The sequence below is a fragment of the Hyposmocoma kahamanoa genome, unplaced genomic scaffold (assembly GCF_003589595.1).
Source record: "Hyposmocoma kahamanoa isolate Upper Pololo Valley unplaced genomic scaffold, ASM358959v1 84, whole genome shotgun sequence".
NCBI classification, from domain to species: domain Eukaryota; kingdom Metazoa; phylum Arthropoda; class Insecta; order Lepidoptera; family Cosmopterigidae; genus Hyposmocoma; species Hyposmocoma kahamanoa.
The window spans coordinates 4,876,850-4,895,546 of record NW_020654229.1 but is presented as its reverse complement, the minus strand read 5'-3'; the positions used below and the strand labels follow the sequence as shown (position 1 = coordinate 4,895,546).

Here is an 18,697-nt window from a genome sequence, read left to right as displayed (position 1 = left end):
TTTATAGAACCCGCTATCTGAATTAAATATATAAAAATATAATTTTGAAAATTTTATTTTTAAAACAGGACGTAAATATTTAAAACAGCCATAAAAACCTAAAACGTATTCTGTGAAAAATTTTCGAAATGGTGTTTTATCCACGAAATATAGCATCTTCTTTGTTAATTACGTTATTCAGCGAATAAAATATCTTGTATCCTTGGTTGTTTAAACGCACCATTTTAAGTGCACATATTCTTCATAAATTTAAAATAATGTAATGTTTAAATGTCTTTATTAAGATATTAATATGGTTGCAGCAGTAGCAGGAAGCACAAGACGCGGCACAGCCTGAACCCGCCAGTGGAACATCACGTCGGCTGGATTATGGACGTCAAGGAGCACAGACCTCGGACGCATAGCACCGGGTATGTTGGCAATTTTAACTTTATTTTACCTTATTTATACCATGAACCAATAACACACGAGGATCGCTTATCCCGGTACAGGAAAGCTTAGTCGGGTATTTAGTACCTATTGGTCATAGAGTATACTATAACCAGAAATGGAGACGAAATGTCATTTAATTTGTTTGAAAGCTATTCCGCCAAATCATTACGGTGATAACTGCGCTCCTATTGGACGGCCCGAATTCGAAACAGTTGACGGGTGTGAATTGTATTTTTACCTAGATGGATAAGATATGAAGTTACCGTAAGAGACAAGTAGGTATTTTTCAATTTAATTTTATTTTTATTTATTTATTTAAAGAAAGATCAACTGCTTAAAACTAAATTAAATAATAATAGTAACAACCGAAAGCCAATTAGATCCTCACGAATAAAAATATAGTAAAGAATCTAGGTGCACAATTTAAACTTTTTATATAAAACATAAAAAAAAGAAAAACAACAGATGTTGTAAGCCCCACTAAGAATCAAAGAAGTGCTCACTCATGCTCTCATTTCCGAAATCACACTCATATTGAAAGATCCAGATCAAAAGTATCACATAAAATGTTAATTAACAGCGGTAGTGTTGACTTTGACATTTTATAATATGAGAGATGTCCCCCAGGTCGTCCCTCGGCGCGTCTCCCACGCTGGGCTCGTCAGTGGGGTCAGTGGGGTCGGTCGGGTCGGTGCCCGCGTCCCTGCCCACTTTCCACCACCCGTCGCACGGGCTGCTGCGTGAGAACCACTTCACGCAGCAGGCCTACCACAAGTACTATTCGCGCTGCTTGAAAGGTACAGTCTCCTACATTGCATGTAATTTGTTAATTTCTATTAGTTATTATTTAGGTTACATATTTCCTTACAGTCGATACAACTAACATGACATCCTAAGGGTTGGGTGCCTGGAGACCCATATTACAAATTCCGCTTAGTTTGCTCCAGTCTCCTACAATACATTACTCTAAGCATATGTAATTATCAATGGTCCCAAAAAGGTATTCCACAAGTAGGCTTTACTATAAGGAGCGACGTAGAATGTTTAAAACCACCAAATATTAATTAATTACGTTTTCGTATTCCGGATTCCGGAAATGGTTTTACTGCATCGTAGGACAAACTACGGATCTAGGAAGTCGAAGTTGTATTTTAAAGCAAGTCGAATGGTGCCATGTATAAAAAATGCAGTAGATAACTGACAGCCTTGTTTGCCGCTCCGTCATCCGCCATCTATGAGAAATCTATGATATTTGGTCACCCAGTTAGATACCTTTACAGCTACCAGCCCCGGCTAGAGTTTACGCTACGGCTAAAAAGTCGTTGAAAAACCAAATACAAAGATACGACGCAAGCGCATTGAAAAATTCGTGAGGTCCGATGGTTCGTTCCGTGGCTAAGTTAGTATAGCGTCTGCCACGGTATGCTAGTAGACGTCGGTTCGAATCCGGCAGGATCGAAGGAATTATTTCTGAGTGTTCGTATAATCTTTGTATTAATAATTACAACAATATATGATTATATACGATTGATGGATCCAATTTACTTCACTATCGAAAATGTAACAAAGGAAAGGAGAAAATATCTTTACTACATACATGCGTTACATAAGTTGGGTATGTATTTTAGATTCCCGCCTTACCCATGGACTAAAAGATGGATTTCAAATTTTCAAATGGGAGAGAAACGGTATTCCGCGTTATTATTATATTCCACAGTATTATTATTAATGTGGTATTCCGCATTATTATTATTAATGTGGTTTTCCGAATTATTATTATTAATGTGGTATTCTACAATATTGTTATTATTATTGCTGTGGTATTCCGCGTTTTTGTTATTATAGTACCGGCACGCTATGATAACTTTTTAATCAGCTATCCCTTTCAATACTATAGTTATAAATCCAAAAACTTAAAGATGCGACTCGCATTTGATTATATTTATTTCGATAATGAATTGATATTTGACCTCACTATTGTAATCTGTCAAAACGGCCATCATAGCGTTCCGATACTGTAATGTGGTATTTCGCATTATTATTAATTCGGTATTCCGTATTATTTATATGGTATTCCTAAAATATATGTCGTGTTTCTAAAAATTAATATGCAATTTCAGAGCGCAAGAAGCTAGGCATCGGGCAGTCCCAGGAAATGAACACGTTATTCCGCTTTTGGTCGTTCTTCCTTCGAGACCATTTCAACAGGACCATGTACAACGAATTTAGGTTAGTAGAATTTGTTGCCAATCATCGATACGACAGCACTTGGTCATCCTCTGTCAGATATAGGCCTCTTCAATTTAAAATCTCGACGAGTAAGGTATACTCGATCCAACCTTTTATTTAACTTTTGACTGTTCGAATTCTAACCAATTAGTGATGTCCTAATGCGTTTCTTATTCGATTTTTTATAACAATCGATTTTATTCATGAAGAAGTTTAAATCGTGAATATGAGCGGGTTCAAAAAAGAACATATTGTCTGAATGGGATCGTGACGATGCGTTTGACAATTTGTGTGCTTAAGAATTTAATAATGAATGAGGATTCAAGTGATGATTCCCGTTCATATGGAGAAGAATCCGACGATTCATTATAATAAACAATAAGAATTTATTATAATTATTTATAATTTATTTCATTTCATTATAATTTAATTTCTCAACTTGAATAATCTTCGTTACATAATCTGTTGACTCAATAAATATAGGAGCTAAAGAGCACGTCGCTTCACTAAAATTAAAAAATAAAGGTCCAGGAAGTATTGCATTTTTTTGTATATGGTAATGCATATGTTAAAAGTTAATGGTTGGACTGAGTATAACTAAGGGTATTTGAGAAGTTGCATGTGGAAGAAGGCTCCTTGGAGACGTGAATAAAAACGGTGTCACCGTGCTTGTAAGCGAATTTTATTTTTGATTTTAATGTCAAGTTCATTGTATTACTGAAATTACAAAAAATTTTTTATGAGTGTGTATATAAAGAAAAGGAAACTTTGTATGCTGCAAGGCGGATCACAGTGATTCTATTATGGACTTTCTGTAACACCTTTTGTAACTTGTGTACATCGAGTATATAACCAGAAATAGAGACGATACGTCATTTAATTTGTTTAAAAACTATTCTGCCAAATCATTACGGTGACAACTGTGCTCCGATTGGCTAGCCCGGAATTCGAAACAATTGACGGGTGTCGTCAATTATTTCACTTCAAATCGACCAGTTTAACTTGCTATAATGGACGAATCGTTTGTTTTGTAATTAGATGTTTTGCTGTTTTTCCCACACCACCGAATGGAACAACCCGTCATAGCTAGAGATATTATCCTTATTACAATAAATACAGAATATTTTTGGAATATACGAAGACGTACACACAGGTCAGTTGATGACGATGTACTATTTCAGCTTTCTAATTTGTGATTTCAACGTAAACGAGAGTTGATATTTGAAAGTGATATAAGCCCCATTTGACTGATGAGTTGCCAGATATAGATTATTGGCCCTTATTTCGTCTCTATTTCAGGTTATATACTCGATGCCTGTGTAATATAAAGAAATAAATGAATTTGAATTAAAAAAACAAGATTGATAATTTCAATTTATGTGCAGGACGCTGGCGAACGAAGACGCGAGCGCCGGGTTCCGATACGGCCTGGAGTGCTTGTTCCGGTTCTACTCGTACGGGCTAGAACGCAAGTTCCGCCCGGAGCTCTACCAGCACTTCCAGCAGGAGACCATCGCCGACTACGAGAGGGGTACGATTCTTGGTCCATGCTATAAATGAGAAACCATTTTCTCATTTACCTATACAGGTTGCAACATAGCACATCATCCAAATTATTCTTATAAATAAATAACGCACACACTCAACATAGCCCCGCACTAGGGCCTACATTTATTTCTCTCGTTACTTTGGGTGTAATTTGTGGTTGTCCATGTGTGTGTCCATGTCACCCGCGACACAGGGTTTCCCTAGTGCAGGGCTATGTTGAGTGTGCGTTACTATTTGACAACATAAAAAAAAGATACATTATTCATAGGAAGATGGTTTCTTCGTACACCAGTTTGGAATCCAGTATTTCTTCTGATGAAAAATCCTAAGCAAACATAACACCGCAGTACTGATTAATATGTTTTAATGTATTCTAATTTCCATTATTAATTAATAAATATTCATATTGTTAAAAAAAAATAATTTGTAAAACGTAAATTGGAACGTTCTTTATAAAATTAAAAATAAGGTATTAATAACTTTTGTAATTATAGTGGAAAAAATAGGGTGGGTTGCATTAATATTAGACGTAACTGGTTGATGACTGTACCACCTCAGTCAACCGTGACCATGGGTCCTCTAAAGGAGCCGAAACGTTGGTTTGTTTGAAAAAAACAAAAATACGCGATTTAAATCCGGAAAAATAGTTTTATTTCCTATGTGTCACAATCGCGAATACATAATAACTTGAAACATCATTCATATCTAAATTTTTTGAAAACAGGTCAACTGTACGGGCTGGAGAAGTTCTGGGCGTTCCTGAAGTACTACAAACACGCTTCAGCGTTGCAGGTGGATCCCAAACTGAATGAATACCTTTCCAAGTTTAAGACCATCGAAGACTTCAGGGTGCTCGAGGTATGTGGTGTATTCTTACCTAGATATATTTGCAAATAATTATCGTCGTGTTTACATTATGAGTATAATGTAGTTATACTCCAATTGTTTAGGTACGTAAATAAATGTAAACAATCTTGAGATGTTATAATTATTAGTACAAAGGTCGAACACTTAGAAAAAATTCCTTCGATCCGGTTGGACTCGAACCGACGTCTTAGTTGGTATAGCATCTGGCACGGTCACATAAAAATAATTGAATATCAATTCATTAAAAACCGAAATCTTGAGATGTCTGTTTAATGAAATATACATTTATAAAGTTATTTTTTCACTTCTCATGCTCTTAAAGTTCGTATTTATGTTGAGTGTAGGCTGCATAAAATAGGATTTTATGCTCTAGTGCATAAAATTGGATTTTATGCTCTAGCTAGTGCATAAATTTAAAAAAAAAACACATTAAATATGTCTAATTGTTGTAATTTTACATTCAGTTTTAATTAAATAATTGTTTATTTGTAATATTGCTGTTTAATTTCCTCGCAATTGAAGTGAAAAGCAGAGTGTATAACTCGTTCATAAAACCCATTTTACCCTCGACTTAAGTATCCACACAGTGTACTCGTCTCGGGTAAAATGACGCGTTTTATGCACTTGTTGTACAATCTACTATTACTTACCTTCAAATACAAAATACAAATACATAATTTCATATGAAATTGCATGCCTATTTTAAATTCCTATTTATTTGTAAAGTCAATAAAAAGATGTATGAAGATTGTTTACATTTAGTTAAGTACCTAAATAAATGGACTGTAAACATTGTTATTTTGAATTTGGGAAATTAGTTTACTATCATGGGTACAATTGTCCGATTCTTGTGAATTTATTGACAACAATATCTATAATTAAATGTTATATATAACGATGGAGCTGTGGTAGGCAGGCAAGCAGAGATCGTGGGTTCGAATCTGAGCGCTGAGCTTCTTGGAATATTTGTGAAATTTTATTTCGAATTTACTATGAGTCTTTCGGACGTGAAGGAGGTTCTAAACCGTTGGAAAACGTGTGAGTGGCGGATTATAATCGAAACTATAGTTTCCCAAAATTGTCCCCCAATGGGCGCTGAAGAGTCCTAGGAGCCTCGGAAGCAATTGGAGCGCGTTGATTTGACAAAAAAAACCTGATATAAGCTACACCACATATATCATCGCCTTACATTCTCAAACTCGCATCTTACAGTACAAAGTTACAGAAATGCAAAAAATGGATTGTATATAGAAATTTTGCAGGCCGATTTCACATGAGATTTCCTTCATATTTATGTACTGGCCTTTCCTATTCTTAAAGTAATGCATCCAAATACACACCTTTGATAAGAAATTTGTATTTTTTTCCATGTGAATTTTTGTTTTAAGTTAATATAAAAAATACGTGTTTTCAATTATTTTTGAAACCCTCGCCAAAGAGCAGTGGGATATTAGTCGATTATGTGTAAACATTGAACGTGTGTGCAGCCGCAGCTGAACGAGTTGCTGGCGTCGCAGGGCCCCATGGCCCCCGGGCGCGGCCCCCACGCGCGCCCCTACGACCGCACGCGCTCCGTCTCCGAGAGCGACCGCCAGAACCACGCGCACGCGCTCAAGAACCACTACAAGTCAGTCCGTCTATATGCTCAAGTATCCTGCCCTTGTCTTATAAGACTCGATGCAACGTCGACTGGCTTTGATTCCGCATAGCAGTCAGTGTTGAATCAATCGCTTTGGGAAAAATATATAGTATCATTGAGGATATACACCTGATTAATATACGTGTGAAAACACGATTTCTAAAAATTTTCACGATAGATAAAAATCACAAACTTACCTCGAAATTTTACGAGAAAACTGCTATATTCAGTAGGTACTTTTCATATACCATTTTTTTTATATGAACTGAACTAAATACATACACGTGTAGTGTGCGATACACATTTTTCAAATGGCTGTAATAACGTTTGTAAAAAAAAAATCTGAAATAAGCCTGTGTCCCTGCCTCTCGACACAGGCAAAATTAACCGTATTAGTACGCGAAACAAATGAATTCGAGCAGAGGTGAGCATTTCGGTGACTTTCAAGATATTGGCTGAGATTGTTAGTATTTTAAAAACAACCTTGTATACAGGGTGTAATCGTTAAGTGTGCCCAGGCGATTACTCCATAAATATAAGAGATATCAAAAAGTTTTAAACTGATATCGAATGTACGTTACCTAATGAGTAAATTGAAACGTAGTCGATCCGCACTAAATAGAAATTATCATTTTTATGAACAACTCACACTTGACCAACAAAACTGACTATGCCATTTTAGTAGGTCAATTATGCCATTCTATTTTTAGTCAATTAAAATATAGTTTCATTACTTTTTTTATAGTTGTTATCTTATTTGTAAACTTATTGTTACCTCTTAAAATAGGTCTAATAAAGCCTACCTACGAATGTCATATTAAATGTATTGGAGCGTATTTATGAAGTTTTATTTTTAAAAAGTTATTGATGTCGATTTACTCATTAGGTAACGTACTTTCGATATCAGTTTAAAGCTTTTTGATATCTCTCATATTCATGGAATAATCACCACAGTCACCTGGGTATACTTAACGATTACACCATGTACATAAGACGGGCATTTGACCGTTTTCCGAGTTAGGGCGCGTGTCCACGCTAAGAAAAGCCGGGTCTGTGCAAGAATTCGTGTTGTTTCTACACACGAGCTGTGAGAAAAAAATCTTGTCTACCCCCGACACGACGTGCTCTGCCGCTGTTGTATGGGGCGGGGTGAGATGCATTGTCAGTAAACGAACGTTTATGCGCGTGAACGGGTGTTGTTCATAAATTAACATATCGCACTGTTAATAACAAAATTGTATTAAACTCAAGAAATGTACTTTTGCAGAATCGATGAAAAACGAATTACTCACTTCCCGTGAAAGATTATTAAACGTTACGCATAGGTTAAAGTTTATTATAGACATCTAAACAATTTCCTACTTGCCAAATATGTTTAGAAATAAATGGGAAAAAATAATTTCATATTTTTGAGTAAGGACTGTTTTGTCCGGAAAAGGTTTGTCTCATTTTGAGTTAAATAGACATATTGTAATTTTTACTAACAATATTGTACCAAAACGATTGTATTGATGTGCAGAGATTAAAATTTTACGTTCATATGTAATATAATCCAGAATTTCACATATTTTGAGTTACGACACTATTGTAATAGCAGTGCGATATACGACAACATATTTCTTCCCATAGTCGATAGTAAAGCGACAGCTACCTAGAAGACTCGTATTGCACTGACACATTTTACCCTACAACGTCTGTCCGAAAGTATTCGTATCGTATGAGTATGTACTCGTCATTTTCTCGTTTGCAACAGACACGACATGTTTTCGTGGCTAGATCCGACAAAGTTCTTGTCGTGTATAAGTACATTCTCATCTTTTCTGTAGCAGACACGTCAAATTTCTTAGCGTGTACACGCGCCCTTACTGTTTCTAGTATGGACACTAGCTGTCCTCTTCAGTTATTTGATGACATGATGTTGTGCCGCAGGCCGTCGTCCAGCGCGGCGTCTTCTTCGAACAACCGCGGGCGGGCAGGGTCGTGCGGCGCGCAGAGCGTCGTGGCCAGGGACCACAAGCACAGTCAGTATCGATCAATCAACATACTACTATAGCATCGTCTGTTTTTGTCACTTTTGTGACGAAATTGTACAGTCATATACATGAGATACCTCACCCCCTAACATGCCCAAACCGACCCTTTGGTTCTGAGAGCCATGTTACGTATTGAACAAAAAAAAGGAATATAACTTTATTTTATAAGCAATACAGTGGAGTGTTGCTTGAAGATGATTAATATATTTTTAAAACCAATATTTCGTCATTTAACATCCAAGTAAATTGGTCGAGCGGCTTGTTGTATCGATTGCCAGTTACAATACCCGTGGTTCGATTCCACGAGCACTGTTTTGTTTTTACGTTATATTTTTAAAAGCATTGTTTAACTTTTTAATGTTAATGATGACAAATCACACTATTTGCTCACTAGAAATTGCCTAAGCTGGGTGGGTAGATATTATTAATAAAGTATTGGGTGGGTATGGGTATGGATAGATTAACAAATGACGAAATCACTCTGCAGTTTGCTTACGATCGTGTCTTCTGTGATGACGCATTGTTCCACTTTCGTTCCCACTTATCTATTCAGTTTTAATTATTTTCAAAGATTTTTTTCTTGTTTTAATATGCTGCACTTAACGGAATTATAACTTTAGAAATTATTGTTCTGTATGAACAAGACTTAGACATTCCTTACACCTGTCCAGAGGTTAAACACAAAAAAAAAATATTATATAGTCATAGCTAAATAATATTTTATTTTTAATGTGACTCGAACTATGCTTGCCTTAACTTGCAAAGCAATCCTTAGGCCTTACTAAAGCTGGTTGAAATTTGTATTCTGTATTTAAGTAAGAGCTATACCTTAAAGAGCAAATTGGCTTAAAAATTTTCTTACAATATCATTCGCAAATGAGACGACTTGGGAGTCGTACGAAAAAAAATTTTAAGGCTCACAGGTTAAAGGTATAACAATTTTCTCCACATTTTTGTGCTCAGAACAAAAGGTCGGCAAAGTCGGCTTGGGGAGTCAGGTATCTTGTGTACATAGCATTATGAACTTTATATCAATTGTGTAAAGTACAAACTATTCCCGAATAAATGATATATTTATTTGCTTAAAATATGGTTTACAAGAGGTGGTTTACAAAAAGTGTTTTATTATGTATACTTGTAGTATACATAATAAAACACTCCTCATATTTTACCGATATTGGGATATTGATATGCAAATCTGTGGATATCTATCTATATTTTGGCAGCTAAACTTCTATTAATTATAAAAAATATATTAATTATTAAGTTTATAAGTAATGTCATGTCATGATGATGTCAAGAATATAACAATAATATATATATTTTTTGTGAAATAGATTAAGTGATCAAATGAGTTTATTTAACTGTTTCTGTTTGTAATCTGTTTTTTTATGTATCATTTTCAGAATCGCCAAAATCGAAACCAGACCCCACGCAAGAACTGAAACCGCAAATAGCCGCGAAAACGCAGTGACGTGTAAATAAATTCGCTGTAAATAAATAAATAACACGACTGTTACTTAAATGCATTTTTATATACGTTATTATATACAGTGTTGACAGTGTATGACAGTGCTAGTGATGGACGCTGTGTATAGAATAGTGTGGTGTTTATATAATGAATAAAATAATGTTTTTGGTGAAGTTCTGGGGCTGCAGGCTTGTTTTCACGTGGAGCCTAGGTAAGAGAAATTTCTATATGTATAGTCATGGACTAGGAACTGAAGAGGACTGCAAATCGATCGATTCAAGGCAGCTTACATGGGTATTTAGTACCTGAAGGTACACCAGATGTCGCGACGAGTTCCAAATAGCTATTTTTGTGCACAAGATGGCGCTTATTGCACATTTTTATGGATATTGTTGACTATTCCTTTATTTTGTTTAGGAGTAGAGCTATCTACCCATGTTAGCGAACGTTAATGTGTAAATTAGTTTGTTAAATTGCCATCTATTGATACGCATATTTCTACCCCTCCTACGTAAACTATCGTATGTCGAAATTGCCAACTTTACAAGGGAGCATTTTAAAGTTTTGAATTCTCTGGAAATGAGCAGAACAGGTGACTAGCATTTCTCGGTTTCATTCGGCAAGGCCTACTCACAAAAATCCTAGATATTGGTTAGATGAACAACCATAATTTGGACTCATCCGAAGAACAAAGTCCGATGAGATTATTAGCAAAAAGAGAATAAGTACATCACGAGAACAATTTCTTTATTGAAAGTAAGGCCTATGTACAGGTGTTTTGAGAATTTATATATCTTATTTCGTTTCGGAAATATGAAATCGAACAACGGTCGATCTAACGTCCACAGTGAAGAAGCACGAACAAAATGTACTACGTCCTGAGAACAAGCAGTCTTGCACATAGAACTTTGTTCTATGGATGAGTAGATTTATTTTATAATTTAATCCTAACACAGATGTAGATCAACAAGCGCGTAAACTAAAGTGAGACTGTGCGGGTTGTATGACAGTATAAAATTATAAAATAAATTGTGGTTGTTCATCTAACTGATATCTAGGACTTTATATAACTCTATGTGGGTAAGTATTGTTGAATAAAACTGAGAAACGCTAAAGTCACGTGTTGTGCTCATTAAAGAGAATTCAAAACTTTAAAATGCTTTAAAATACTTTAAATTTTAAAATGAGGGGGTCGATTTATCAAAGTGCAATAATTTTAGTTCATGGCTCAATATTTGAATAATATTACTAGGATAAATAACTGACTACTTATATTTCATATTAAAGAGGAATTAATTTATATCAACGGTTATTTATAATAATATATATTACTTCCAAGCCATCGATCAGCACCATCTAGTTATAAAACGGATTTTTGACCTTTTTCAGAATTACAATCTGTAGTATGGAGATTAACGGTCCTCTTGGGTTATTGGTCCGTGGTTTATAAATAGCTCGTTCATTTCCTGACTAACTACCGTAACTTTACTCTGTAAAGTTTAGCTTCATTAGAATGGCAGGTAGGTAAAGTTAGACCATCGAGTATATAGACGTCAGTAATAAAGACGAAATAAGGGCCATCCATCGCTTGGCAGCTTATCAGGCAAATGGGCCTTATATCTATTTTAAATATCAACTCTCGTTTGTGCTAAAACCACAAATTAGGAAGCTGAAATAGTACAGCGCCAACAACTGCCCTCGTCTCCGTATATTCCAAAAATATTCTGTATTTGTTGTAATAAAAATAATATCTCTAACAATGAGGGCTTTTCCATTCGGTTGTGTCGGTAAAAACAGCAAAACATCTAATTTCGTCGGTAATTAAATATTAATATAGTAAATAAATATAAATTGAAATATTACATTTCAATTTTCGTCCATTATAGCAAGCTCAAGTTCAAGCGCACGCAGTTGTCACCGTAATGATTTGGCAGAATAGTTTTCGTATAAATGAAATGACATTTCGTCTCTATTTCTGGTTATATACTCGATGAGTTAGACCGACGTAAATATGTGGCAATGTCCTACAAATCATATATTTTTAAACACGACAAAATAATAAATATTTTCATCACACTTGCTCGTAAATAGTGTGACTGCATGGTGGCTAACTTGACTAAGCGCCCTAAATAAAGTCCACATGCATTTTTTCTTCCCATTACAGTTTTTAAATGTGTTTTAAATGTTATCTAAACAGGAATTCAATTGCAATTCAGCCACATAGTACTTAAATACTTATTATCAAGAATTTCTTATAATTGATTTTAATTATTTTCGGTATAAAAATTTAGCAATTTTTTTACAAAACATCATTGCTGTATGCATCTTTGCTTTATCAACGTTTTAGTTCGAGTTGTATTACCTATGGAAGAATGAACAGATAGCTAGCTAGCCATCTGTTGATAAAAAAAAGACAAAAATTCGCTATTTGCAAAATCCATAATTGTTGTGTTGTGAACCATATTTATTCATAAACATTGTTATTTATTTCCTCGCAAATGTGGTGAAAAACTGTGTATGTATCACAGACGGTAAAAAAATACAAAACTCGAGGTATTAAATTGTAATAGACACTCGTTAGTAATCTCTTATTTACCCTCTTTAAAACACAATGTACTATTAACATATTTACATTACCACTCATTTACCCATCATGGTCCAGAACGGCGTTTACCGTAAAATTAAATTTCTATGATAGTACGGGGTTTTTCGAATTTAGTTTTTTTTTCTTTATTTTTTTTTCTCTAAATTCAATTTAAAACAAAAATAACAGAAAATAACAAAAAAATACAGTTATGCCAACGTCATTTTTTGGTGTTCATTGGAGGTATCGTATATTACAAATTGACTGATTGGAATGGTGCTTGATAAAAGATCAAAAATTTCCTTCTGTCCAATGCTAAAAAAAAAGGAGTAATATACAGTATCCTCTGGTATCACGTTTTGGATACATTTAACAAAATGTTTTTAATAAAATATAACTGAAACAAAAAGCCCAACCCAAAAAATTTTTTTTTGTGTTTGTAATCTGATGCCAATTAAAAGTTATTATTTGTTTCAGCTTATATATATGGACAATAACCAACGCCAAGCGGTCGCCGACAACGTATATAAGCTTCTAGTATGTAATACATAACTATACCATGTACCCTACACATAACTATGTATCATACATTTGACAACCATGCAGTCAAAAAAAAACAATTTAGTCTATAGTTAAAAAAAAAGAAGTAAAAATGTAACTTAAGTTTTTTCTTAGTTGGCTTTTAGATTTTAAGAAATTAAGTGGCAACACTGTTTTTTTTTTAATTTAAAATGGTGCTGTGCCGTTCTGTTCTATTAATTGTTTCCCGATCTCTCAGTTTAGGTGTGTTTCTCGGATTCGTAAGGAAATGTCTGAAAACGACGATAGCGGCCCAGATTATCACTAGGCACTACAACACTAGTTTCGATTTCGGGATCAACTCTTGAGGTTATTGCTCTGGGACTTATTGTACAGGGTATTCCCTAGTTTGAGACCAGGGTCTCAAATCTGCTAATTTATATAATAATAATAATTCAGTAAAAAGTTAGAGTAGTCGATTCTCAGTAGCTAGCCATCGAGCTACTATTCAACTGACATAGCATTTCTTTGGTATTCTGATCTTCAACGACGAGTCGATAGCGTAAACAAATCATATTGTACAGATAAAAAAAACACTGACCATTTTAAAGGAGCATACTGAATATTGGGAATAAAAAGGTACATGCTCGATTTTTTCAAATACTTAACAAATAAATAAGTTATGACGTTTCAAAGTTTTCCGAAAAATTGTGAACAATATTGACACCCGACGATTAATTGACGTCGTTGCAGAGCAATAAGAACGATGTGGGGCAAGGGGCGGAGCCAGTGCGCGAGTTTATGTATTTGGCAGACAATGAAGTACTAAAGTTGTCTGTCTAGACAACTCGGCGTCGATCGCTCAATTTTAATACTATTTTGAGGTAACCACGCGTTAGAAATTATTGGGAATTATTAACGTCAAAAAATGGGGATTTTTTGTTTTATTTCACTAATGTGTTCTATTACTGAAACTTATGCACAGGAAAAAAATGGATAGTGATTTTTTTATCACCCTGTATATATTTAATTTGAAGACCAAACTACTGATTAAACTAGATGTGTCATTTGATATGCACAGTAATTTCCATGGATGAATGAAAGCCATTTCACCATTCCACTGATACTGCTAAGACTCCACTGCCATTGCTATAAGATTTTAGTAGAATAAAAAATATCATAATTGGACGTAATTAAGCAAAAAGGACCTAATCCACAAAATTATCAAATAATGAGTTATATTACTGTAGCTAGCCTGTAGTAAAGGCTGATCACATGTACCCGGCGCCTCCACCACCACCACTTGTAGTAGCGTAGCCGTGGTTTTAGCGTTGTGAGAGGTACTTTTTAATAAGAAACGAGGAATATATTCAGAAATAAAGATTTACTGCCTGCGTACAACTAGAAAATTCGTCTAGAACTCTCACGATGTTCTTTTTAACACTATCTTCCTTTATTTTATCTAATTCTAAATACGAACCCACATTTATTTAGACAGCTCTAAATACAATCTATGCAGCCTGCTACAGTACCAAACGGTTCCCAAAGTCTTAACTTCTTAGATCAGGAAAAAAATCTAACATATAATATAAATAAGTATGTCTGGAGTTACATGACATTATAAGTTTTGAAAATAAAACAAGAGTGTGAAAGATTTTTAAATTTCAAACTGCCATATCTCGAAAGTGACTTATCCAGTCATTTTCTAGATATGGCATTGGATCCTTTTTAACTGCGTCCAATTGGAGTCTCAATGGAATTAAAATTACCAGTGGTTTCAAAGGAAATTAGTAGATTTAGGACCTAGGAATTGACGCATCCCGCGATCGAACGCTTCATGTGATTAACGTGTTCTTGCCTCAGTGGCCAAATTTAGACATTTCTATTTTTATTCCGAGTATTTATAAATTGTCCAGTACGGTCTACTTGTAGTCCGAATGATATTAGGATCGATATGAAGACTGCATTATGAGGGATATGATTACTACGAGGACGTAATGGAGGTGTTAAGTAGTGTGAACTTTTTTAGATGACAAACTACTACGCGAATTCTGAAAGAAACTAATTAAAATTAACTTTAGATAGTTGTATTTTGGTATCTATTGCTCGTATAATTTAAGGGTGTTATAAAAATAAAATCTGTCTATGTTACTGAACGATATTTCCTAGGAACGTGTACAATATATCATCAGGTTAACCATATGACTGTTAACCAGTTTGTACATGTTAACGAAAACCTCTGTTGGCGGTTAATTGCTAAACAATAAAATAAATAACATGACCAAATATCACACAAAAATAGTCTATTCACTATCGAACTCGGACATTGTGTGATCGAACTCGGACATTGTGTGATCGAACTCGAACATTGTTTAACTGAAAAGTTCGAATCGATTTATTCAATGACAACGTAATTATGCTGGCATTTAAATTACATAAATTGATTGCACTTGTTAAATAATAAACACTGATATTGCGAGTTCTTAGGCTTTCACGATTGTTGCACATCGAAAATAAAACTGTTTTTTCTAATCGAAATCTCGTATATTTAACCATGTCAATCAGTAAACCGTGACATAAAAATCTAAAAATGGTCCGAAATGCTGGTTTGTTTGAAAAAATAAATATACAATTTAGATCCGGAAAAAAAGTTTAATTTCTACTTTGATTCATCGCGAACATTGTGACGAACATTTATGCGATCAATATGAAACTTCACCTATATCATATATAATGAAGTATGTGAACTCATACACAAGCTGATTTGTCAGATGGAAGACCTTGTCATGATTTAAAGAACGCACTATTGCTAAAAACACTAATGTCGATATTAGTCTATTTTTATTTCTTTCGGAATTCGCCTTCAGTACTGCCACATTGTAAAATATATGACACAGTTAAGCACATATTACTTGTAATTGTTTTTATATCACGCGGTCGTAGAGGGGAAATGCCTATTTAAATGTAAAAAGAATGACTTGAAATATTATATATACAAAAAAATACAAAAAAATGACATAATTATTTATTTATTGCATCTAATCTAGGGTCTAATCCGAACTGCCGCGCTTTTCACACGCGTTTTTAAGTTAATAAACTGTCACTTTTGTTATTGCAAATTTAAACTATACGCAACTGACGTATAGCTCGAATTTCAATGGGAAGTTTCGACAGTTTACATACAGCTGACTGGCCATAATATTGCATGGAGCCAATAGATTGTGGTAATGAACATTTTTCCCCCTGCGATCGCTTGCCGAAGTTTAAATTTATGAAATGTAATAAAATACTAACTTGCTCAACTTCGATGCGAGCTCGCAGGAGCTCTGACTATGCGATAAAACTTATCCGAATCAAATAATTTAAAATAATACAAAGCATGAACGAACACGAACATAGATTACGAGTTTGATTAAACACGAACATCGAAATATCGATAGAGAAAAGGCCTGTAAATGATCGAACATAAATGTTAATTAATTTATTGTGTATATGGGTAGGTTACAGTGGCGAAGAATTCATGCTGTGTACTTATTAGTGTTTCAATTAAAAGTAAATCTTCACGGAAGTGCAGATATCTTTGATCTCAACGAAATAGTTTAAAACAGGGCTTCTTTTGATTTCATAATTGCACGTAGCACTACATAAAAGTGCTAAAAAAGCGCTCCCCACCGCCAAGTTATCTGCGTGCGAGCCAGATCCATCGCTTCCGATTTTAGTTCCGTTACAAAAGTTGCGGAAGCAGAAATGGAGGTCTGTTGTATCACTAGTACTTCTCTTCAAACATCTACCCTTCGCAACTACTATATGCTCCCAGGGGCGTCTATACACCACCGTATATACGTTCTTACTCTTTGATCACAAATCACTCACCTTTAAAACGACGCAGTGCCTTCTTCACCGCCTTACCTTCTCCGAATATTATTCGCCACTGTTAGGTAGTGTTCGCCGTTCAAATTTTCGAAAATGCGTTCGAACACGAACATTGATTATGAATATGATGCTATTATTATTTCCTTAATGGCGGCACAAGCCTTGAACCAGTGTTAGTTTTGATATATGTAGTCGGTTAATACTGATTGAGAACGCCAACGATTAGGGCGCGTGTACACGCTAAGAAATTGGACGTGTCAGCAGTACGGTATTTATTTTTGGAAGAACCTTTTCGATGGACTGCCGTTGTGGAGACCGTTTAATTCGTCATATAGTATATTTTGACGTTTTCGCTTTAACACTTGTTAGAATAAAATTTGACAGAACTTTTTCACTCCATTCGCTGGCTGTATCTTACAAAACATTGTTAATAGATTCTGGTGATCATACACATTTGAAAATGAAGTAACAAATTGCTACAACAAAATTAAAATTTTGATTTTTGAATAAAATTTGATTCGGATAATTTGGCAAATCGCAATTATTAAAAAAAAATCTAATTTTTAGTCTGTATCTGTATATTGCACTAAATTAGTGAATTGTTAAGGTGTGATGAGGTCTTTATATTTTCTTAGTTAATAAGAGTGCTTTTTTTTAACTAGTGCCTGTAGGCCGAACTTATTCCCAATAGCGGTGTTGCCAATTTGCCATTTTCTACTAAATTGGTAGTTTTGCAATGTACGTGTCGCGGGATTGTACCGATATCGGTACAATCCCGGCCGTAATGTTGCCACAGTTTTCACTAATAAGTATGATTAGCATGTTTTTCATATAAAGAAATATGTGGTAAAATCATAAAAAAAATTAGATATTCCATAATTTTAGTAATATTCATTTTAACAATATAACAACACAAAGACACCTTTTAGTATAAAATAATTTACTATAACAATGGCAACACTGATATGAGGGTATAGTACGTCTGCAAAGCATTGATATTTGATAAACTATTAGATTAAATTCTTAAGTACGTCGTAGTATACGCTGAGATCGCTTCTATGTTGTAAGTGTCAATTTGCAAGTGTTTATTTGTTTTCAGGTTTTGTAGCAAAGATATTTAGAAGGTATAGTAATTTATATGCATTTTACAATAGCTATAAAAAATAAAAATAATTTGTTTCAGATTACTATGATCCATATTCTTAAATTATAAAATTAGTTAATTACTTTAAAATTACTCACCTTAGGAAATAAAAAAAAAAATTAACATCAAAAAATTTTGGTAAAATCTAAATGAAAATCACAAAACAAAAAGCATAAAATAAAAATAAGATCAAATAATAATAAAATAAAATAAAAATAAGTTACAAATTCATTCTTTTCCTATATGCAGTCGAATCAAATGCCACATTATACAACAGCCAAAATGGTCGTCTATAACGCGTAACGACTCGGCATCGTAGCGGCCTTTGTCCTTATGGCATAAAAGTCATCTGCGTGAG

The 18,697-nt window shown here is 34.4% G+C and overlaps 1 protein-coding gene across 7 annotated transcripts in view; it reads left to right on the top strand.

The window, feature by feature from the left end:
* The window catches only part of LOC113234457 (la-related protein 1), a 156,928-nt gene extending 141,943 nt beyond the window's left edge, over window positions 1–14,985 (top strand). For 5 of the 7 annotated variants that reach the window (XM_026469770.1, XM_026469768.1, XM_026469766.1 and 2 more), the window contains 9 exons: window positions 303–410; window positions 1,060–1,229; window positions 2,553–2,661; window positions 4,047–4,192; window positions 4,934–5,067; window positions 6,564–6,703; window positions 8,645–8,736; window positions 10,155–10,430; window positions 13,281–14,985. In XM_026469770.1, the coding sequence (XP_026325555.1) occupies window positions 303–410; window positions 1,060–1,229; window positions 2,553–2,661; window positions 4,047–4,192; window positions 4,934–5,067; window positions 6,564–6,703; window positions 8,645–8,736; window positions 10,155–10,222 (967 nt within the window). In that variant the 3' untranslated portion in view covers window positions 10,223–10,430; window positions 13,281–14,985. The remainder of the gene's footprint in view (window positions 1–302; window positions 411–1,059; window positions 1,230–2,552; window positions 2,662–4,046; window positions 4,193–4,933; window positions 5,068–6,563; window positions 6,704–8,644; window positions 8,737–10,154; window positions 10,431–13,280) is intronic. The other 2 variants (XM_026469769.1, XM_026469767.1) reach the window with 1 other exon arrangement.
* The last annotated feature ends 3,712 nt before the right edge of the window (window positions 14,986–18,697 follow it).